The following is a 23,853-nucleotide window of genomic DNA, read 5'->3' on the forward strand; positions in this document are numbered from 1 at the left end:
AGAATAGTTGTTTTTACAAACCTGTGAATAGCAGTATATAATGATACACATTCTTGTTTTCCATCTACCACCTATTCCTCGCCACTGGATTAGAAATCCCAGTTCCCAGTTAAAAATTGTAAATGAACACGATAAACTATGCTAGCCCTGTTTTCACATTTTCCAGCCTACTGTCTTTACCAACAGATCCGACAGACAACGCAGCTGCATTCCTGGAAGGCATTTCCCTATTTCCAAGTTCATGTTTCCTTTTACATATCCCCCCACTTCCAGCCTCAGTAGTCTAGTTTGATGTCAAATATGCTCACTGTACCTCTTGATCTTCTTGTTCTAGTACCTTTTCCAGCAGTAGAGAGAACAATCTCAGTAATGGGTAAGACATGACACATGCAGATTCACTGGATACAGTCAATATATTACTGCTCTTGCATACGGGACATATTGTGAAATCTCCAATACTTATATACATATGAAAAGGTTTCATCTTCAAGCCCCAGGACACAATCCAGTTCTCAATACAACAAACAGCAGAAACTGAACGCGAAACCTTTCCAGATACACTTCTGTATCTTGCATAACATTCTAAGATGAAAGAATGCCATGGAAAAAGACCAATACACATAAACTGAAAAGTGGAAACAGCTTCGCTTTTTAATATAAGCGATGTTTAAGGAGGTGTGATACTCAAATCACTTGGAACCTGCCTGTAAGTTGAACGTGAATTTATTTATGCTCCTGTTGAAGTAGTCAGGGACATTTCTTGGTTGTCTTCCCTACACTAACAGCTTATACATATAGCTTGAAACAGTCAACATCAGTTATCTCCATTAACACGTGGTATCTCTCACCACAATTTGAGTCATCTGCTAGTGACTGTGGTACTTCACAGCATCTCAAATGATGCAATCTGAAGCTCAGGAATTATATAATGTAAAAGACCAACTGCTGAAATGCTATGTTGTTCAGTGAGACCAGTTCTGTCAGACAGATGAAAGACAGTCTTCCCCCAAATAATGTTAAAGTACAGAAAATCCTTCACCCTATTTGACTTCATTTTTCTCAGTTAAATTTCAGAGGTGAAGAAGTTAACTTTACTTCTAAGCGATGAGATACACCAGGTATCAAAAGTGTCATAAATCTCATAATCACTCCTGTATGGAAGCTGGTAATTGGTGCAAGACAAACAATGTAAATAAGCTGTTCAGGTAAGTGCTCTTGCTGAAAATGCACTCCGAAGTGCTTTTTTCAGCTAAGCATGAAGGTTAAAACCACAACAAATGCAATGCAAGAATTAAAAGTGAAGTCCAAGCTAAGAGGCTTGAAGGAGCACCACTCCACTAAATCCCTATTAGTACCTAAACAGGGCAGGGATCTGACTTTTAGGGACCCTAGGCAGGCAAACAGAACATCATGTAAACAAAGCAAGACAAAATGTGCACAGACTTCCTTTACCCCACCGTACGTTGCCACGACAGCTGGAAATCATAAGGGGAGTCCAGTGCTGGAAAGTCTCCGAAGAAAACTCTTTGCTTCTAGCAAGATGAATAATACACCTGTTCCCTAGTCGTGAGCAAACACTACAAAGGAATAATTAGAAACTATCTGACCTGAAACCCACATGCCCATTACTGTGGTATTTTTCCACCTACTACAGGTGAAACAGAAGATGGGCTGGACCTGGAAGGAGAGGGGTGGAGTGGCAGCACAAGATGCTGATTTATAAAGCACTAGCCAACAGTGCTCTTTCTCCACAGGCTTTGGACAACGAAGTCGTCCTGCCTGAAGGATGCCAAAGTGCAAGCAGGATTCCAGCTAACATCTGCTTGCCAGGCAAGAGGGAGCTACAACCTCTGTGAGCTTTTGCACTCCAATAGCCAAAACTACTCTGAGCCACTTCATTCTCCAGTTGGGCTTTTGCTTTTCATCCAGAGACTTTAGCTTGGCTGTTTCACTCCATCAGGAAAGGAATAAACTCACCAAGATGGTAAAGGTGAGTACACCGTTCACGGAACTGCTGCTATTGCACATGTGTTTTTCTTCTTAAGAACAAGCATTAATTTAAGTTTTAATATACATATGTATATTATAAATATGAGCTAAGTGAAAAATGGAACTAATACTAGACACTGTTGGGCATCCAGTGCCCCAACTAAAATTTTCACTGTATGGAGGTACATTACGGGCATGCACCTCTAATCCTAAAAAGTAAAGAGATCAGATTGCATAGCGAAGAATTCTAGGACTGGCTAGTTTCATAATCAAGAGTTTCATGAACGTTACCCCTTTTGCAAATGCCAAAATCTGAGATTTTATGAAAACTTGCAGGTTAAAAGTTAAACATAGATCATGCTTAGAAGTGATCAATAAATTTTACTAACTTCATTGTCTTTATTATTCTCCTCCATCTGCTAAGTTCTCACAATAGATAGCTGTTTTCTTTCTCTCCTGGTCTCTCTACTTTATGGGGATTTGAAAAGCTGAACAGATTTTTGGGTGGGATAGTTAAAGAGAGGAGGAGGAGAAGGAGGAAGGTGAAGGAAAAATCCCAATAGATAAACCAGATTGTGAATCTTCGGCATGGTAGAAAAAATAGAACTTCTTGTAACAGACATGTCCTTTATCTGGGATATGTATCACCAAGCAAATTCAAGTGCTTTAGGAAAAGGATTTCAGACTTTTAACTCCCCAAACCACTCACCAGCTCTTAGTTTTTCCCTTCCTCAAGATACAATGTCAAGACTTCAACATTCCTCTAATTAAAGGGCATCTGAGGAGAAGATGCCGCTTTTGAGTTCAGAATAGTATTATGTAATAAGATGTCCCAATCCTTTTTTTTTTTTTTTTCCCTTGTTGTTTCCATTACTTGAGCTCTCTGGTTTAGTCTGCACGTAATTAAGACATCTACTCTCAACTCATCTGAAATATTACCTCTGCAGGAGTCCAAACATTGACAAATGCCCTGCAGAGTGTGTATGTACTCATTAGACAGACAACGGCGGCAGCAAGCAGCCTACAAGCTCATCTGGCCCACTAGTAAAGCACACCATCAGATAAGATCCAGTATGACTCTCACGAAGCTCTGATGGTTAATCTGTAAGGAAGCCTCTGAAATGGGGTCAACCAATAGTTCTTCCAAGGCATGGCATGTAGTTTACAAGATAATTAGGATCTGGAACGTTATGATTATAGAAGCTGGTAAAGTAGCAACACAGGAAGTTTGCCCTTCAGACTACGGTATTAACTTAAAGTTAGGAAACAGCACAACCCCCAAGTTATCAATAAAAGCAAAACATTGTCAGAGGTTTAGCAGCTTCCCTGTGTTAACAGTTTCCTGCACCTGATACTAGATTGGCAAAAACGAGTGAAGTTTGCTAACTCCCTGTCAGTTCTGAGCTCTATGTGAAAAGAAAGACTTGCTTCTCCTTGGCTACCAGTATGGTGTTTGCCTCCATTTCTCGCTACGTGATCAAGTGTAAATGTGTAAATATAAATGTATAAATGTTAATTCTAATTAAAAAAGACAAGTAAATCTTGAAGTCATGTATCTAGAAAGCTCCAGGAATAGGCAAGTTCTCAATGAATATTTTTTCCCCCTCCCCTTTCTTTTAAAAATCTTTTGCTTTTACACTGATCTCTTCTTGGAGCTGATAAATGACTTAATGGTTTTCACTAGTAATGCTGAGATCCTGGGCATTATTCCTACACTTTGTGTTAGACCATAAACTGCTAAAAGTGTTGCACATCTCTAAAGGAATCACTGTAATTTACATGTGCCAAAGACCTGACCATGATTACTGCAACACATGCTGGAGGGATCTCAGGATACGACAGGAACTAGCACTCTCAGTTGCCAGGAGAAAGAGACAGTAGCAATCTGTGGCTTGTCTAAAAAAAGTAGATTTGTCAGAGTTTGACTTTGTGGTATATTTTTACTGCTTCCTTCAAGTCCCAACAGATGTTCACAACAATGCCAAAACCATATTTCTTTTACAGAAAAAGTCTGATGTTTACTCGGTTGAGATCTATGGGACAAAAGATCTAGAAAAAACAGATATTGGAGATGAAGGGGAGACGTACAAAGACTTGAAAGGCAACAAGAAAAAAAAGAAGACAGAAGACCTTAAGAAAGAACTGGACCTGGTGAGTGTTGCTCAGCTCCCATTACACGTGGCAGGACAGCCTCTACCCACTGTCTGAATGAAGTCTGGTGAAGGGGAGTGAATGCCAATGCACTATCATTTTAACAGAAGACCTGCTGCACTGAAAATCCTAACACAGGGAAGGATTTGTTTCCTCACGCTCCTGAAGTGTGCCAGAAAAGAGTTGTGCAGGGTTAATACCTATAATGAAAGAATGATTCTGGCTTAATTAAGTCACCAATGGTACAGAACATTATCTCCCCAAAGAGGAGTTATTCCCCAGGTGGAATAGCTGCAATCAGTATTTCCTCTGAATTGCCACTTACACAGTCAGCCAGGAAACAGAAGGAAAGGTAGAAACACAACGTTTTGCTCCAGAGATTTCTAGTATATCTAAAAGCATGCCTCAGCTTTAAGCACAGTTTTTTTTTCCCCAAACTAACTGCACTGTACTTCAAGGACAGCGCACTAAGCTCAAGAAACCTGTATTTTACTTCCGGCTTGCTACTGACCTGCTGGCTGATCTTGGAAAAGTTGCTTCCTCTCTATACGATTCAGTTTCCCAATCTGAAAAATGAAGGTAATTATACTGACCTCTTTTCTGAATTGCTTTGAGAACAACTCAAAGGAGAGGCTATTTATGGGCTAGATGGTATTTCAAAGGGTAAGGATACCCCAAAATGGGCCATCAGTTTCCCCATCATGTTTCCAAGATCTACCCAGTACTAGCTAAATAATTCTCAACGTATCTTATCTTTGCCACCAGGGATGTAACATTACTCTCATGTTTCTAAAGAGAAACCAAAGCACAGACAAGTTAATTGACTCATCCAAGTACCAATGAATCATTCTGTGAAAACAATTGTGAGATCTCTCAAATTCTTGGCTTCTAAGTCTTAGTTCGGCACAAAATATAATTAGGTCAATGATATCACAGAGGTGTCACTGCAGGGAAAGGAGAAGAGCTTTGAGATTTCCCCCTCCCACACCCTTTTTAACTGTGGTTAGAACCTGCTGCTTCTTTCTACAAGACTGTGGCGAATAATTTCACATACCCTACCTTGTCAATCAAGTGCAACGATTGTTGTCACACATATTCTGACACCACACCCTTTCTTCTGTCAACATATTGCCTATGGTACTGAATGCTTGAGTCCTGTAGCATTTAAAGAGGAGCTATTTATCTAAAAGAAGCACAGACATTTGTGGCAAGCAGTATTGACATGAAAACACCATTCTGTTCTTGTGACAGATTTGCTGGAGGAGGGAGCTATTTACAAAAGTACTCTCAAAACCAAAAGAAAATACCATCTTCCAGTGGAAGATAATTTGCTTATCAATATGCAAATTGCATATTGTCTATTCATGAATAAGTGGAATGTCATACTAGCAACTGGATCCGTGGTCCTAGATCCAGGTGTTTGAACATTCCCCAGATCCTGAAATAAATAAAGCAGTCTGACATTCTGCTTGCTCACTATTATTTTCTCTTTCTTTTGGAATCCAGGATGACCACAAACTCAGCACTTCAGAACTGGAGGAAAAGTATGGTACGAGCATCAATAAAGTAAGTCTATAGGGCATCATTAAGAAACTGCCTGAATCAGTTGCCTTACTTTGCCTCTGACTTACCCAAAGCTTCCTAGAAGCAGTAGGAAAACATTCAAATCAACAGACTCATACCTATAGATGTACGTGTGGATGCACGCATGCATGAGTATGACGCGCTAACTCCCAATAAAGCCTAAACCAGCAAGTCCACGTACAGCACTGACATGGGTTTAGACTGGAGTTTCTCTCAAGTCTGAAGAAGTCTGATCTACTGTTTTGAAATCAAAATCCCTGCGCAAAACGTGACCTCAAAGTTTGCACCAGGACCTCAGCTTTTCTGAAGTTTTTATCTGATATTTCAATTTCACGACAATTCATTTTTCACTGGCAGTGTCTGTAGCAAGAGAGTGCACTGGAAATTATTTTATCTTGAAGGAAATGCTAGATTTGAGAAACTATACTCCTGAGTCCCTTTGACACCTCACTTTCGAATATCAAAGCATTGCAACGTGGCCAGAGTACAGACAAGAATTTCAAGTAACCCATGAACTCCAAACATCTTGGTGGAAATGCAGAAACAGTGGCAAAAGAACTGATGCCTGTTTTTCCCCAGCTTTCTAAACACTAAGTACAGGTATACTTGACAGATAACCGACAGAATGAAAACTCCTAATGGATGCAGCCCCAGATTCAATGCTCCAGTAAAAAAATATCTGTTTCTTCCTAGCAGATAACTAATAGTAGCCACCCTGAAATCACAAAGTTTGGAAATCAAAGATGCAGGTTACTGCAGCTGATCTGTGACACAAACAATGTTTAAGGAAAAAACAGCATGTGAATTTTGTTCTAAGTTGAGACAAAAATCTGTTTTCTGTGACTTCATTTTAAACACGTCATTTACTTTTGCAGGGTCTCTCTAGTGCAAGAGCAGCAGAGATTTTGGCTCGGGATGGTCCCAACTCACTCACTCCTCCCAAAGCCACTCCTGAAATTGTTAAGTTCCTCAAGCAGATGGTGGGAGGGTTTTCCATCCTCTTATGGATAGGAGCCGTCTTCTCCTGGATTTCATTTGGCATTCAGCTTGCTCAGGGAGCTGAATCACCCTTTGACAATGTAAGTATTTGAATAACCACAAAGTGAGTATTTGACCCTTTGACAATCTATGTAATTTAAATACTAATTCACAGTTATTCAGTAACTACAAGGAGGCCTTTTATTCTTTCAGGACTCTCCCTCTGCTACTAAATGTTTCTGATAAATGCTCAAATACCTGACATACCACTTCTGTCTAAGAGTGCCTATCCAAAGGTTTTATAACCACTACCCATAATCATAACTACTTGAGTACTCATAAGAGCAATACCGAAGTCCACAAAGTACTCTGGAGTCTTTGACTCTGATTCCCTTATGAGTTAATGCTCTGCTAGGAATGTAAATTGTTCCGGTTTGTGTCAGGTTTAGTTTAGAGAAGGCTTTTAGAGAGATGGGAAACTTGCTATCAAAAGCCGTCTTCATACTCGAAAAGCTTTACTTGATCATTAGCAGGGCAAAACTTGAGAGTTCTTTTCTTAAACTGTCTTTTAACCTGACCAATACCTCATTTTAAGAGTCTCCCGAAACAATATAGAACTATGATTTATTCTAGCAGAGGAACTGCTTAACACTTGTCTTAAATTAACTGGATTATGTCTTTTATTGATTAGCTCTACCTTGGAGTAGTCCTGGCACTGGTTGTCATCCTCACTGGTATCTTTGCTTACTATCAAGAAGCTAAAAGCACAAACATCATGGCCAGCTTCAGTAAAATGATTCCACAGGTGAGAATAACCAAGGCATTTCATATGAGATGAAAGTTCATTCCAATAATGCACCTCAAAATGACAAAACCACAATAAGCCCAACTTGAATTTACCTCTTGGCAGGAGGTTTAGAGGATGGCACAATGCTAATTTTTGTCACACTTCTGTCTTTCAGCAAGCTCTTGTCATCAGAGATGCAGAAAAGAAGGAACTGCCATCAGACCAGCTGGTGGTTGGAGACATCGTGGAAATAAAGGGCGGAGACAGGATCCCAGCAGACATTCGTCTGATCTTTACTCAGGGTTGTAAGGTAAACAGTGCTTTGTAGAGCATGGGGAAAGAGGAAAAACATGGTTTAGAGACTTTTACTACATATAAAGAATTTCTGCGCACCCAATGTGAGTTATTAGAGCTTTAATTAGACATAATCTAATTAAATCATAGAGTGCAGAAGCTATACTGTGATGCTCAGCTCATCTAGGACTAACATCTCCACTCCCTGAACATTAAAAGAAGCCATTAGGTCCACACCATGTTCTAGCAATACTCTTTGCCAGGACAGGGGCAGAAATACCAATACAGTATTAAGAGTTTCCACAGACCTGGAGGCAGATCTTCAAACCATGTTTTCTTTCAGGCTGCTACTGAAAATCCCACTGACAGACACAAAACATTGACTGAACTGAATTCCCACAGAAACAGATTCTCTCAGTGACAACGGCAACTCCCTCGGAGAAAAGGCACTGAGAGATTATGGCCCTGTCACCCATTATTAAATGTGCTGCCGCCTTACCTTCTGAGCTAGACATAACTGCATATTACTAACTTTAATATGGGCATGTCTCCATTTCATTAAAGGTGGACAATTCTTCGCTCACAGGGGAATCAGAACCACAGTCTCGTTCCTGTGACTTCACCCATGAGAACCCCTTGGAGACCAGGAACATTGCATTCTACTCCACCACCTGTGTGGAAGGTGTGTACAGACGGAGAGAAGGGCCTCCAGAAATGGCACCTGTACAGGGTGCTACGTAATACTGCTAACTCATTTTAAACAATTCTGCTTCAAGGAATTCCAGAAAGGTTTAGTTGCTCACAAGAAACTATTGTCCCAAGCACACCAAAATAAAGCCTTAAGCACTGGGCTAGTCATACTTAGCATCAACCAGTGAGACATTTATTTTAACACCTAGCCTGGTTATGGGTGCAACAATCAATTAATTGCAGTTTCCTTGTGGTCTTTCCATCACTATCTTTAGGAATGTCAAATTGCCGATGCCTCTAAGTACTTGTGGATGCTTCTGAGTAAGGGCTCTCCACACATAAAGGTGTTGTTCCTATTCTCAGGGCTAAAAAGTATGTGTGTCATACCCAACAGACTATCTGCTACGAGACCGTACAGCACCCAGGATAACACTACGTTCCTACTGCAATGCAATCAAAAAAGACTCTAATGAATGAAAATAGCTTACGTCTGTCTGTCTCATCACCGACAGAGCTTCTAAGATTTCTAAGGGGAAGAATGTAATTCTGGGGTGAAGTCTCAGTCACATTAAGGCTGAGAAGGGTCTTCGTCAATCAGTACTGGGTACAGAAGACAGGATTAGTCTCTCCTGGAGCTGACAATCATTTATTTCTTTGCAGGCACTGCTACTGGCATTGTAATCAACACTGGGGATCGCACTATCATCGGGCGGATTGCCTCTCTCGCATCGGGAGTAGGAAATGAGAAAACACCCATTGCTATTGAGATAGAACATTTTGTCTACCTGGTGGCAGGAGTGGCCATTTCCATCGGTGTTCTCTTCTTCATTATATCTGTTTCTATGCGATACAAGATTCTGGACTCCATCATCTTTCTCATTGGCATCATTGTGGCAAATGTGCCAGAGGGACTGCTAGCCACAGTAACGGTGAGTCTATGTTTGAATTCGCTGGTTGCCACTGTAGTTCTTCAGTCATTACCACAATTCATCACTCCTAAGTTCGTTACAGTGCAACACTAACCAGTGAAGAACAAATTATCTATTAAGTGACTTGGCTGAGTTGAGTTTGAAATAGGGGTGTTTGTTTCCATGAAACTGAAAGGACAAACATTTCATTTGGGAATTCTGGCATAACTGAGCCATTAATCTTAAAAGCTTCAGTGCAACAATCCAATTTGAAATAAGGTTCTTCAAGTACAGTTCTCCCTCAATTCCTAACCAGTAGAATGATGTGACTCATTTCCCCACAACCTGTTCCTATTTGGAAATGAGGATATTGTACCCTAAAAGTCATGTGAAAATTCCACTTACTAACATGTATAAAGCATCACTAAAATCCCTGGCTGAGAAGCAGTACAACTGCTAAGCACTGTTAGCCTTAAAGTACACCAACAATGAACAACCAGCAGTACTGCAATAATGAAGAGAATCATTTCAGGATTCATTGAGTTGGTGATTAGAAGCTCCCCCCGCATCGTAGGTTCTCCCATCTAAAACAGCCTCTTAACTGATATGACATTCTGATTTTCTATCAGCAGGAAAGCAGGTTCCTCTCAGCAGCAAATGTACTTGTGCTAGTTACAGCCAAGCCTCTGACCTTAATAATGCTATTAAAAAAGAAAAAAAATGCACTGCAGTCAACCAAAAGATAATTTTTTTAAAATGTTCTCATCCTAAAAAACCAAAAACAAAACCAAAAACAAAACCGAGCAGAACTATGTAACCTCACTGCATCATTCTGTAACTGTACCTCACTAACAGTGAGCTGAACTTCTTTACTTCTGCCAGGTGAGTCTGTCTCTGACAGCCAAGCGGATGGCAAAGAAGAACTGTTTGGTGAAGAACTTGGAAGCTGTAGAAACACTCGGTTCTACCTCCATCATCTGTTCTGACAAGACAGGGACCCTCACACAAAACAGGATGACTGTTGCTCACCTCTGGTTTGATAATCAGATCTACTCAGCTGACACCAGTGAAGATCAAACAAGTAAATATGGCAATGGGGGATCTGGGAAGGGGCAACTACTTGGATCAAACCTGTGGTGTTTCACACCTACCAGCTGTCAAGCTGATGTCAATGGGAATATATTTTGATAGCTAAACCAGACATTTTTTCCTTCCACATAGAAGTGTGGTGTGCAACAAGAAAATCCCTTCTTAGCCATGTAGAAACGTGAAAAAAAGAATTAATATTTTAACTCCACTCACAGAATGTCTGGAGGAGGTTCTAATCCAGATCCTTTTGCCGACGGTAAACTTAGTAGGGAAATAAACAGAGAAGGATCATCTAAGCAACTTTGCCAGAACCGCTAACTGACGGATGTAATGGTTTGTGTCAAATTGTTTTTCTGTCACAGAACCTCTCAAAAGAGCAATTTTCTTCTGCAAATAATTCAATCCTGTTGTTTAAAACTCAAGCTTCCACTTTCATCACGTAATATGCTAAGGGATGCAATATTTATTTTGCTTCCTCTCAGCCCAGCCTTTTGACCAAAGTTCTCCATCATGGACAGCATTATCAAAAATTTTAACTCTCTGCAACCGGGCAGAATTCAGACCAGGGCAGGAGAATCTCCCAATAATGAAGGTACTGCCTGCTTTGTATCAGCTTATTTCTCTTCCTCTGAAAGAACAATACATGTAAGTTGTTCTGTTTGGCTTTAGTAACGTCCTTCATTTTACCACAGCAATCTTCTAAGTTACTATGAATAGTAGCATTACTGCTATACACTCACAAAACGTTTAAGACGGGGGGGAAAACCCACAAAGCTAAGAGCAACTGTCCCTATGAGGAAAAAGACAATTCAGGTAGCAAGAATTTCTACACTAATAATTACTACACTATTAATTTAATATAGCAAGATAGAAAAGACAAACGTGCCTTAATTAATGTCTTTACACATGACTGCTGAAGGTAGTAAATTCTGGTGACTAGACTACCAGAACAGATCCCCGATTTCTACTGTTTACTCCATCAATGCATTCCTCAAAGTCACTTGATTTTGTGCATCAGTTAGCTTACCCATACATGCCTGCTGCTACCCTAGAACTGCATTACAAAGCTTCCACACAAACCTAAAAGTGATCACAAATCTTGCGCTTTTGCAGAATCAAGCGCTAATTTCATCTCTTTGCTGTAGCTTAGTTCTAGCAGCAAGTGCAAAACAGATGTCCCAAATTTTTACTGTAATAACTTTCCAGGACAACCTGGATGTAGCTACATAGATTCATTGCTGCTTAAGCATACAACATGTTATAGAAGCATGCAAGCTCCCCTGATGGAAGCGCAGAAGTATATGTGCTCTAAACTGCTTCTTCTTTTGTGCATACAGAGAGTTGTGGTAGGTGATGCCTCTGAAACAGCTCTGCTAAAATTTGCAGAAGTCATTTTGGGTGACGTCATGAATATTAGAGCACAGAACAAGAAAGTGGCTGAAATTCCTTTCAACTCTACCAACAAATTCCAGGTGTGTTTCATTTGTGGAAATTATGCCAGACTGTTTCCAGCTTAAACCGTTTCTATCACTGGGTCTAACACAACTATTTGTGACCTCAAAGTCTTAATGGAGTAATTCAGTGACAGAGGAAATCTAAGCTATAATAAACGTAGTTAATTCCATTTGATAGAATGTATGATATCCTCATGGAAAAGAAGAAACATTACTTCCATGCAAAGTGATCAAAACTAGAAACAAGTGAGGATCACGTATGATCTTTCAAATCATTTCATATTTGTGGCACACAGCTTTCGATTCATGAGACTGAAGATCCCAACGACAAACGCTTTCTGCTGGTGATGAAAGGTGCCCCAGAGAGGATTTTAGAGAGATGTAGCACTATCATGATCAACGGCAAAGAAGAACCACTGGACAGTGAAAAGGCAGAAGCTTTCCAAACAGCATACATGGAACTGGGGGGCATGGGAGAGAGAGTGCTGGGTGAGTCCAACCAGAGGGACTATCAGAGAACTGCGGTGTAAAATGGGGTTTTAAAACTTGGTACAATCCAGTGTGTCTGGACTTCATTCCTCTCGCAGTGGAGGGGAAAAAGGAAAGCGTACAGCCTCCTAAGCAGTGTTAAAACCACACTGACGTGCTGTAAGGTCTCTGTGGCAGGGATGCCCTTACTGCTCTATACTGATGTTGATCTGCCACACTGCGCAGCCAAAAAAACCCATAGGTAATCCACAAAGGAAAACATTCTTCCCTGCTGGCAGTATCACTAGCTTTGCCATGTGAAACACTGACTCTATATGAACTTTGATGTGAAGGTTATAATGGCAGGTTAAAAAATCCTCCACGAAAAGGTAATGGTTAAATGCACTGGAATTCTACAGACAAGAGCATAAGCCTGATGCTATATAGCAAGCTTTCCTCTTTCTCCCACTATTTCCTGTACTTTACATCAACTTAAGTTTCTTTTCAGGTTTCTGTCATTTGTACCTGCCTGAAAATGAGTTTCCAGACACCTACCCATTTGACACAGATTCCATGAACTTCCCAACCTCCAACCTGTGCTTTGTTGGGCTCTTATCTATGATTGACCCACCTCGTTCCACAGTGCCAGATGCTGTCTCAAAATGCCGCAGTGCTGGGATCAAGGTAGGGATTTTACAATGAAAAATACAGTGATTCTACAGAAAGACTCATGATAATATAACTTCTAAGATCTTCCACCACAATGTCATTAAGTATCTTTCTAGCAACAACTACCAAAAATCTAAACGTTTGTAATACCATTCTACAATTGTAACCTAAAGAAACTACTTGAAGGCCCCAAGAGGCAAAACAGTTTAATTTACGTGGGAATCAGACTATAGGAAGTGCACAGAACCCCAAAACTGGAAATCCAAATTTGGAAAAGCTCAGATACTGTCTCATCAGATTCATTTCTAGAATATAGAAACCATGCCAGCTAGAATTACTTGTTTGTAAACAGCGTAAGGTAACAGAAACAATTCTTGAGAAGGCATTAGGACACAGGGCTACACCTGTTATGAACTTTTATGCGTAGGAATCACTAATCTCAAAACTGTTCAAAGTTGAACCTGAAGCAGTAATTCTCCTGAATTGTTGAACCTAAAGCAGTCCTCCCAGGGGACCCACAAGTAAACTTTCAGCTCTAGGCAGAGAGGCAATCTAGGTAAAGAAAGGAAAATCAGTATCCGGAATTACTGATCTCGGATGAGATGAATCACAAGTCCCAACCCTGATGAAATTTTCTGTATTCTGAAGGCAGATCTGGCAACTGGCAACTTTTCTTCAAGAAAAACAAGAAAAAACGGTGTCTTATCTGTCAGGACACCTCAGTCACAAGGATCCATTTTAAGATGCAACATTCTAACGAACTCTCACCTTTGAGTATACCTAATATAAATTCTTATACAAAGGCTTCTTTATTCTGTATTATTCTAACCTTGCTGCCTGTGACAAATTGTCACTGATAATGATATCACTGCCCTGATAAAATAGTGCAATAACAAACGGTAGAGACCAGATGTCAATATAGAGCTAAGTAAGTAATAGTCATAAGCTGTCATCGTTATGTACCTAGCACAGCTTTCCAAGTTCAGATTCTAAACCGCTTCCTGGTCTACAACAATAGATATTTCACCTTATCTCACTCCAGCCATTGCCTATACATTTGTCACTCATGTTGAGTGCTTGTCCCTTCCTCAGGTTATCATGGTCACTGGCGACCATCCAATCACAGCTAAGGCCATTGCCAAGAGTGTAGGCATCATTTCAGCCACCAGCGAGACTGTGGAAGATATTGCTAAGCGCCTCAACATTCCTGTTGAGCAAGTCAACAGACGGTAAGAGCAAACAGAGTATAGGGGATTCCTATGGGTTCATTTTCTGAAAGCTATGCCTTCTCCCCCCACCATGCTTTTATAGCCTATTTCTAAATCATGGCTGCTTTTTGCTTTTCTGTTTCTTGATACATTCCCAAGCCATTGTGTCCATCCAACGCGTCCATCTCTACTTAAATAACTATGTGTCTAGGTCAGTGGCTCTCATCTTCACTGGCCCTTGAAAAAAACCTAGGAAATTATACTTTGCAGATCATGTTGGACTTTGCTGTCACTGCCCATTTGACAAAACACACACATACAAAAAGCAAAATTCAGAATCACACGACCTAAGGACCATCAGTCCAAATTCCACTTTCACCCATTAAATGTGAAAAAAATAACATCACAAGAGAAAGATAAAAACTGTTTACAGAAAAGATGTCTTCCTCCTCCACTGTGCCACCCTCCCACTCAGAGCCCTCTTTAAAATGCATTTTCTGCTGTTATGTCTGCTCAGGAGGAAGCTTCAATTACTCCCCTCTGTATCTAGGTAACTGTAATTCACTCTGGATTTCTACACTGGCTTTCATTCAACACCTGCTGATTAACAACTAATGCTTCTGAAATTAACTCAACTTGCTGCTTTCCTTACTATCAAGCCTCATACATTCTATGAGTGCACTATTTTTATCTAAGCCTTTTGATTTGAAAATTTACCCAGCTTTCCCATGGCTCTTACAGAGAAGCTACAGCAGCAGTAGTTAATGGGATGGAGCTGAAGGATATGAGCTTGCAGCAGCTGGATGAAATCTTGTGTGACCACTCAGAGATAGTCTTTGCTCGGACATCACCCCAACAGAAACTGGTTATAGTTGAAGGCTGCCAAAGGCAGGTGAGTAAGAGGTGTAAAAGGTTACACACAGCTATGGCTAGAGGGCATTCATGAGGCAGTAGCTTTCCACAGATACCATCCCCGCGGTGAGAGGGTGGAAGCCAATTTCCAATGCTCTCTAAGCTCTGTTTATACTCTTTTCACTGTGCAAGAACATTAACAGATTGCCACAAACACTGATGGACAGAATCCAGGCTACTCAAATTCCTGTTACAGACTCTGAACTCCTATTGACAAAATGAGTTTTTCCTAAGTTTGATTGGCTTGGAGCTGTCTTTTGCATATAATTCTGAGAAGCTGCTGCTGTGCTGCACATAAAGCCTCCTGGGCAGAGACTATACACTGTTTGGGAAGCAGCCTTGCCTCAAAAATTCTTTAAACCCAGATAAAAGCAACATGTTACCACATCCTCTCATCTTATCTCTTGTGGCCATTTAAACCTATGCACTTCCTGCCCACAGGAATGTTTAGAAGCAAAACAAGCTATGAATCCTGCAAAATGTCATAGCGTGATTTATGTAGAACCAAGCCTTATCTATGTTACTTTCAGAGACTGTAAAGCAACCCACAGAAAGCAGGATTTAAAGAGACTTTGTCCCATCCACTGGCAATATTATGTAAAGGAGCATGGAGTGCAGCCAGCACAAGAGGCAGAAGGGGAAGAAATTACATGTATAGAGCTCTGAAAAAGACGCAAATTGTCATTGAAAGATTCTCCCCTCAGATATGACATCTTCCAAGTAGATGCTGTGAATTGAAAGCCACGCTACTGCTGTGCCTGAACTTTGCAGAGAAGGAGATGTGGCGCAAGACATTATTTTATTTTTGTAATTACACCAGAGCTAAGCTTTCCAATCAGCATTATCAGCTCTTCGGGTTTAAGCCTGAACTGCTTTCAGGAGATTAAAAAAAAAAAAAAGATAAAATCTTTTTATGGCCTTTGGCAGACGGGGTAAATGTGTTCTGCACTGCTTAGACACCCACACTCCTAGTAGATTTGGCTCTTTAAAGGATGAAAAGGAACACCCTACCCCCCTCAACTCAAGCCAGCCAGTCTACATGCTATGTTTAGTTCTGCCCTTCTGTACATGGCATTATTTATAGGTAGTGACACTGTGCTAAATCCCCACAGGGACAGGACATTCAGTATTTGTATTAATCAGTTTGCCAGGCTTTTTCCCCACTCAGAACACACTGTATTGTTATCAAGCCCTGAACTTTTGCATCAACTAGAACAGGACCTTTAGCTGCAGTAGATGGTTTCATTGGAAGATAACAAAGCAGCTGAGTTGAATTATCAGTTTTCCATCTTTTGGATTACTAACACAAATCTAGCATAGACTGGCAATGACCAGAAGTTGCTGGGATAGGATGAGAACGCTCTCTGACTGAACAGTTACATAATTTACAATTAAGATGAAAACTGACTGACTGTATAAGCACTTCACAAAAAAAACCAAGGACAGAACATATTGTGTCAACTGAATCTCCCACAGATGCCAGAGATGAGCCTAGGTCTGCTCAGACAGGGATAGACCGTATACATATAGACAGATGTCTAAATTTTTAAGCCCCCTTATATTCCACAGAAAAAATGCAATTAATCTGATCATTTCTAAGTGCACCTAATTTAGATGCCTACTCTTTAGGATGTAGTAAATCATATCGCTGAATTTCCCATTTCTCTCTACTTTGAAGGGAGTCTAGATGACAAACTCAGATACAGACATCTGTCACACAAAAGTCTGAGGTTGCTGTATTAATCCTACCTAGCGTCTTTCTGATCACTGGCTATGTTTTATGTGGGTACGAAGAGGATTCAGAACTTCATATCAGCATCTTTCTTCTAGAGATTTAAAGACAGGGAGTGTGCTGAGAGCAGACTGTCCTTAGGGGAAGATAGCACCATCTCCTCAAAAAACCCACATCTGGATCCTTTTGTGTGTTTCAGGGAGCAGTTGTTGCCGTGACTGGAGATGGAGTCAATGACTCCCCCGCTCTTAAAAAAGCAGATATTGGAATTGCTATGGGTATTGCTGGTTCTGACGCAGCTAAAAATGCAGCTGATATGGTATTGCTGGATGATAACTTTGCTTCTATTGTCACAGGAGTGGAGGAAGGTAAAAATAATGTTGCTATCCACTTTCTTAGCTGAAAGCTGCTGACAGCCACACAGCACTGGTGGGTCCTCCTGATCCTTCCCTCCTGTGCTTACCCCCCTTTTTTTCCATCTGGATTTGGAAATGTGATTTTGGTATTTGGAAAAACTAGGAATTAATTCCATTTATAGACACGACAAACAGACAATAAGGAAATCATCCCCCTCTCTCACACATTGCATCGGTCTGCTATCGCTGCTTGTTCAAGCTCCAGACAAAAGCACTTCCCATCTTGTTCCTATGCAGTTCTGAGCCTCACAAAGATACAAAATTGTTTTCTCTACATTTTCACCTATGACAGTAACACACATTTCGCTCTTCTTTCACCGTAAAGAGCTTGTGGTTTCCATTAAAACTACAGCGTATTGTGGAACGGGACTTTTTCCTCAATCTGTCTCATTGAAAGAGATTTTCTATTTTCACCTGAATTTTCAGAAGGCTCTAAGGGAAGGTAGGTTAGTAGTTTAAAAAAAAACAACCCAAAATGCATAAGGAAATGTACGAGGAAAGTAGACATAAGCAGTAAATGTTTTCACTTCGTTTAGCTAAAAATTAATTTTTTTTGTGGAATACACTGTTGACAATTAGCTTTTACAGAAGTATTTCCTTTTCCTCCAGGCCGCCTGATCTTTGACAACCTAAAGAAAACAATTGCCTACACCCTGACTAAGAATATTGCTGAGCTCTGTCCCTTTCTCATCTACATTATTGCTAGCATTCCAATGCCCATTGGCACTATCACCATCCTGTTTATTGACCTGGGCACAGACATCGTAAGTTGGGGTCTTTTCAGTTCTTTTCTGCTGAAATATCATGACAAGTGAGAGGGGCTGGGTGCAAAGGGACATACAGAACACTGGAAGATTTCGTTGCCTTACCCTGCAGCTGAGTAACAAGCTAGTGAAAGAGTAGAGGGCTAGATTAAAAGCAGCCAGGGATAGAGAAAGAAGAGTAGAAAAAAAAACCTGCAGAAGGGGAGCAGAAAGAAAAAAGACTTCTGATCCATGCTGACAAGCAAAACTCAGCAGTGTGCAAAATAACAGTGTGTTTCAATCAAGGATTGTACAGATTGCTGCAGTTACTACAGGGGATGAATACCAGATATTTCATCACAGCCCAGTCCAAGGGTTCTGAAAGACCTTTTAATGTTTTCAGTGTCCTCTAGCCCTTTGTATTGTGATATGATCACCAGACTGACAAAACAGTTTCAGACTTCCCTCAAATCCTTTATACATGTCAAAAGAATGCTACATGGATCCTTCTTTCATTTGCTCTGTGTATACGGAAAAGGCAGGGTATGTCAACGGAACCACTTGAGAACTGAAACTTTTCTGATAAGCATCTGAGAAGCAGACAAATATTGCCACCAAAATCTGATGGTTTATTTCTGTTGTAGATCCCCTCTGTTGCATTAGCCTACGAAAAAGCTGAAAGTGATATTATGAACAGGAGACCTCGTAACAAAAGGAAAGACAGGCTGGTGAATGAGCAGCTCGCTGTATACTCCTATCTGCAGATTGGTAGGTTGACCTGTTCTCTGAAGCACTATCTTGTATCAGCAAACCAAGACAGAATCAAGTTGATTAATTTTTTAGAAAAGGGGGAGCTGAAACTCAACTCCTTCCGCTGCCTTCCTAGGCAAACTTACTAACTCCCTTCTGTTGCTCATTATTTAACAATACAACAGGTTTTTACCTACAGAGGTCAAGAACCTTAGAGCACTAAGAGCTCTAAAACTACCTTTAGACTCATAGCAAGTTTCATGCCATAGGAGATAGATCAACACTGATATCCAGCACATTCCCCAGTGCTCCTAAATTTTGCTTCTTCCTCATTTCTAACTCTTTGATTTTGCAGGTATCATGCAGTCAGTGGGAGCCTTTGTAACCTATTTTACCGTGTATGCTGAACAAGGTTTCCTCCCTTCCACGCTGCTTGGCGTGCGAGTCGACTGGGAAAACAATGCCATTAATGACTTTGAGGATTCATATGGACAGGAATGGGTAAAGAAGCACTGAAACATCCTTGCGCTTCTCTCACCGAACAGTTTCTTAAAAATTCTATACTCTCCTCCAAAACAACGGATTAGGGAAAGAGAGAGAAATTTAAATGCAAAAATAATTAGTTTTCATCTAATGATCCCTCAGGATAGAATCTTTAGAGCTTCCTGCCACCTAGCTCTTTCATTCAGACTCCATTCTTTCATTCATTCTTCTACAATTTGCCACCTTCTGATTCAAAGCCTCTGGAGATGCACCTTCTTCTCTAGACCTTTTGTTTAGACCCATCATAATCTCTCAGCCCTGCTTCTGAACAGCACTACTGTAAAGTACTTTGCAGACTCTCCCTCCCCCTTCCACTCATCATTCCCCCTCACTCATTCTGCAGAAATTGCAAGACACACAAGCCATTAACAAATCGATATAGATACCTCCTTACATCAAGCTCATGCTTCAGCCTTATGACTCATCCACAGTAACTAACAGACTAGAACAACTGGCCAAAATCTGATCATTGTGTATCTAAATTTAGAATAACTCTGCATTTACACTTTAGTAACTGAAATCCTACTACAAAGGTTTGCAGTCACTTCCACAAGATATGAGCGTCTGATATAACGCTATTTGATTTCTCCTTTGCTTTGCAGACTAAATACCAGAGGATGTACCTACAGTGGACTGGTTATACTGCCTTTTTTGTCAGCATCACAATTCAGCAAGTTGCTGATTTGATCATCAGGAAAACACGAAGAAATTCCATTTTCCAGCAGGGTCTTTTCAGGTAAGTTTTGCAGATTCTCTACCTGACACATGAGAGGATAAGTTAGCCTACTGCTAATTTTAGAAGAAGGTTAGCTCAGCGATTTAGCCCACTCACATTCAGTCTTTGAACAAAGACTAAATCTGGCTTCAAGCAATTGCAAATCTCAGACAAACATTTTATTACACCTCCCTCCACCCCCTTTCCTACTTCACGATAGGGGTTTTCTTTAAAGAAGGATGTTGTACTGGTTACTCTGAAAATGCATCGCCTTAAAACTAACTCTCTATTCATTAAAATGTTTAGTACAAAAAAAGGGAGTTTCCTCTCCAGGTTATTTTCTTAAGTTCTTTATGTAGTTATCAATAGATAGCACATTTGGACTTCTCTGAGATAACTTTAGCCTCTGAGGAGATACCAGCTGGTCACACTCCCTAAGATAGTGCTGACTGCCCTCTCCAAAACGCACTGTACCCTTCAATCCCCTGGAAGCCAGGGAGTTAAAAATACCTATTGGGTTGGAGGCTACAAGTAAAAGTTGGCATTTAGTCAGAGTATTTCTGATAGGAAAGCAAGTTGTTTCTTTTCTTTATCTGCACATACAGAACCTACACCTGTGTATACATTTACCTTCTTACATTTACATTTGGGTCACAATGCGCACCTTCACAGTGCAACTAGAAGACATGACTAATGCACACTGCACGTCTACCTAAAGCTTGCTTTAATCTAGGTAGGTCAGGAACACTACCAGGAAAGACACGGGCGTATGCGATGTAAGACAGTGCGACAGAGTCTACCACTTGTCTCATGCTACTGTGTCTGCAGTGCTCATCATCTGATGCAGATCACTCAAGCTAGCTACCGGAGCACAACCACAACTCTGAAGTGGCACAGCCTTTACATTAAGCTGTGGTGTCAGGTTTTTTTTGCATGGACAGAGGCATGTAACCCTTCCTCTTTGGTTTTCTTGTAGGAACAAAGTCATCTGGGTGGGTATATTTTCCCAGATAGGAATTGCTCTGATTCTTACCTATGGTCTTGGACATGTTACAGCCCTGAACTTCACACCACTGAGGTAAGTTTTTGTTCTAGCGTACTTCCCTTGCCCTCCACGTATAAACAGACATGGACTTACCATTCTGCCAGAAACAGACAAATGGGAGCAGGATGCCCATGCAGCACAACTCAAGGATAAATATTTAAGAATATTCATTATGAAGAACAGGGTGGACAATTTCCTGACCAAAAAGGGCATTATCTTCATAGTGTCCACAAAAAAAGCACTACTTTTTCTACTAGATTTACTACCGAGGATCCAGAAACCTACTCGTGTAGAACAAACATTTTAATATTTTTGCCAGGATCCCCAATATTTTGGTGAGATTAAGTAGCATTTTACTTAATTTTATGCAAGCAACTTTTATTCTAAAGATATCGCTGTCAGAAATGTTCCAGTTTTCTGCCATCTTCAGAGGCTGTAATAGCACCAGGCAACATTTCCTTCTGAATAGTATCTGGAATAAATTAATTCAGTAACTACTTAAGACTGGGAGGCTTACATACACATCATCTTATTTCTAACCGTTTGAGTGCTTAAATTAAGAAGAAAAAAAAGCCAAAAAGGCCAGATTCTCTTTTAGTGGCATCAAATAGCATAGACAGAGACCCCAGAAATTCAGCTGAGTGGTTAGATGCTTCTGAATGAATACCTCTTCTGCCACTCCCAGGTTTCAGTACTGGTTTGTGGCTGTACCATTTGCCATCTTGATATGGGTCTACGATGAAGTCCGCAAGCTGTTTATCAGGAGATACCCAGGAAGTAAGTAGATTTTTCTAGTTTATCATTTTAATATAAAGTGTCCTTTCCTACCCTTTCACTCATACATCTACCTTAGCTGCCGCTGACAGGTGGACTGCTTAAAAATGGACCATTTGTTCCCAATGATTACTTTTCCTTTCTGAGGAAAAAATAACTTATCTCCCCCCCTTCTCCTGCTGCAGGCTGGTGGGACAAGAACATGTATTACTGAAACAGTCCTTATCACTGGTCGTCTTCCTCCTTGCGTGGAACTTCTTCCCCACCTGACTCAGCCTCTGCTGCTTTAATGTCCTGTCTGTGCAATACCAAGCATGGGTTCGCCCCATGAAGGGGTGAAGAAATTTCATGAATTTCATGAAGAAATAAGGACTTTAGAGGTTGATAAATTACCTCCCACTGTACTGTAAAGCTGGCGCTTGTCTAGAAATTGAAATGCTACCTATTTTTGTAACAAGCACAATTTTCCCTCATTCAAAGATGAACTTGGAGAGCACTCTGAGAGGAAAACATGCATAAAGAAAAAAAAAAAAACCCAAAACCAGAAAATTCATATAATCTAAGGCATTAATTTGCACTAAAGGTGGTGTTGGCTGATTTTCTCTTTTTGGCGGAACTGAATTCCAAGCGAGTGCATACATAGATCTGTATTACCTTACCAAGGGTAAAAATGCTGTATAGGAACAATTTGATAATAAAACTTTTTCCAGAAAACAGTTCTCCATCTTATTTTCTTATCAAGACTAAGAGAAACTGAGTGGAACAGGAACCTCTGGCAGGTCAGAGAGGAAAGGAGTGCACATCTGCCTTTTTTGCCCACATTAACAGACTAACATCCTTCAAATACCTGTTCAGTTTTGATAAACACATCTTGAAAACCAAAGCACAGCCAGTCAATTTGAACACTTTGAGATACCAAATTCAATACTCACTTTCCAAAGGCCACAATCTATGGCAAAACAGACCTTAGTATGAATTAGATAGGTACAGGTAAAGTTCTGTTTGAAACCAGGTCTTTAATATGGTTATTTTAGCAAGAACCAGTAGGTACCACATCTTGTTTAGACAAAGGCTTTACCAATTTTAAAGCAAATGATAATGTATATTGATAGTTCACATTTAAATACAAGTATAGTCGAGCTTTAGAGAAGAAACAGGGGCAGAAAGAGAACTCCTGTTGCAGCAGACGGCAAGAGGGATTACCAACGAGAAAGAAACCAAGAGAAGAACTGAGGGAGGGGAAAAAGAGGAGTGTTTTCCAGCCTAAAGCCTGCCTGTTCCCAAGAGTCCACACCCTTATATGCTAGAAGCTACTTTGCATTTTGTGAGCCTCCCTCCTCAAAACTCCTCTCCTTAATACCTGGCTGAGTATTACACTAAGTATCAATTATGCTGGATATCAGTGTTTTTCACTTATAGACACGAAGAGGAGGAATTACAAAGGAAGAAGGAAGAGCAACAAAAAATAACGTCCTGGTTTCGGCTGGGATAGAGTTAATTTTCTTCCTAGTAGGTGGTATAGTGCTGTGTTTTGGATTTAGGATGAGAACAATGTTGATAACACACCACGTTTTAGTTGTTGCTGAGCAGTGCTTACACTAGCCAAGGACTTTTCAGTTTCCCATGCTCTACCGACTGAGAAGGCTGGGGGTGCACAAGAAGCTGGGAGGGGGCACAGCCAGGACAGCTGACCCAAACTGGCCAAAGGGACATGCCATACCATGGGACGTCATGCTCAGTACATAAACTGGGGGAAAGCCGGCCGGGGGGGCCGCTGCTCAGGGACTAGCTGAGCATCAGTTGGTGGGTAGTGAGCAATTGCACTGTGCATCACTTGCTTTGTATATTCTTCTTCGTATTATTATTATTATTATTATTTTATTTCAATTATTAAACTTTTTATCTCAACCCACAAGCTTTCTCACTTCTACTCTTCCAATTCTCTCCCCCATTC

The 23,853-nt window shown here is 40.6% G+C and overlaps 1 protein-coding gene across 1 annotated transcript; it reads left to right on the forward strand.

Moving 5' to 3' along the window:
• The first annotated feature begins 1,734 nt into the window (after positions 1 to 1,734).
• Positions 1,735 to 22,615, forward strand: ATP12A (ATPase H+/K+ transporting non-gastric alpha2 subunit). Its single transcript, XM_076358433.1, has 23 exons — positions 1,735 to 1,990; positions 3,994 to 4,140; positions 5,647 to 5,706; positions 6,600 to 6,803; positions 7,394 to 7,507; positions 7,665 to 7,799; positions 8,348 to 8,465; positions 9,134 to 9,402; positions 10,264 to 10,462; positions 10,953 to 11,062; positions 11,808 to 11,942; positions 12,221 to 12,413; positions 12,901 to 13,076; positions 14,154 to 14,290; positions 15,011 to 15,161; positions 17,113 to 17,281; positions 17,939 to 18,093; positions 18,717 to 18,840; positions 19,178 to 19,323; positions 19,968 to 20,101; positions 21,057 to 21,158; positions 21,811 to 21,902; positions 22,085 to 22,615. Exons 1-23 carry the CDS (start codon positions 1,982 to 1,984, stop codon positions 22,111 to 22,113), a joined length of 3,108 nt encoding a protein of 1,035 aa, XP_076214548.1. The 5' UTR covers positions 1,735 to 1,981; the 3' UTR covers positions 22,114 to 22,615.
• Positions 22,616 to 23,853: the final 1,238 nt, after the last annotated feature.

This window comes from Aptenodytes patagonicus, chromosome 23 (assembly GCF_965638725.1).
Source record: "Aptenodytes patagonicus chromosome 23, bAptPat1.pri.cur, whole genome shotgun sequence".
In the NCBI taxonomy this organism is placed as follows: domain Eukaryota; kingdom Metazoa; phylum Chordata; class Aves; order Sphenisciformes; family Spheniscidae; genus Aptenodytes; species Aptenodytes patagonicus.

What these genes read in the sequence shown, in the direction of transcription:
- ATP12A (XM_076358433.1), top strand. An exon ending in TTGAAGGCTGCCAAAGGCAG is followed by an intron (nt 15,162 to 17,112) that starts GTGAGTAAGAGG and finishes TGTGTGTTTCAG; the next exon opens with GGAGCAGTTGTTGCCGTGAC. An exon ending in ATTCATATGGACAGGAATGG is followed by an intron (nt 19,324 to 19,967) that starts GTAAAGAAGCAC and finishes TTTGCTTTGCAG; the next exon opens with ACTAAATACCAGAGGATGTA.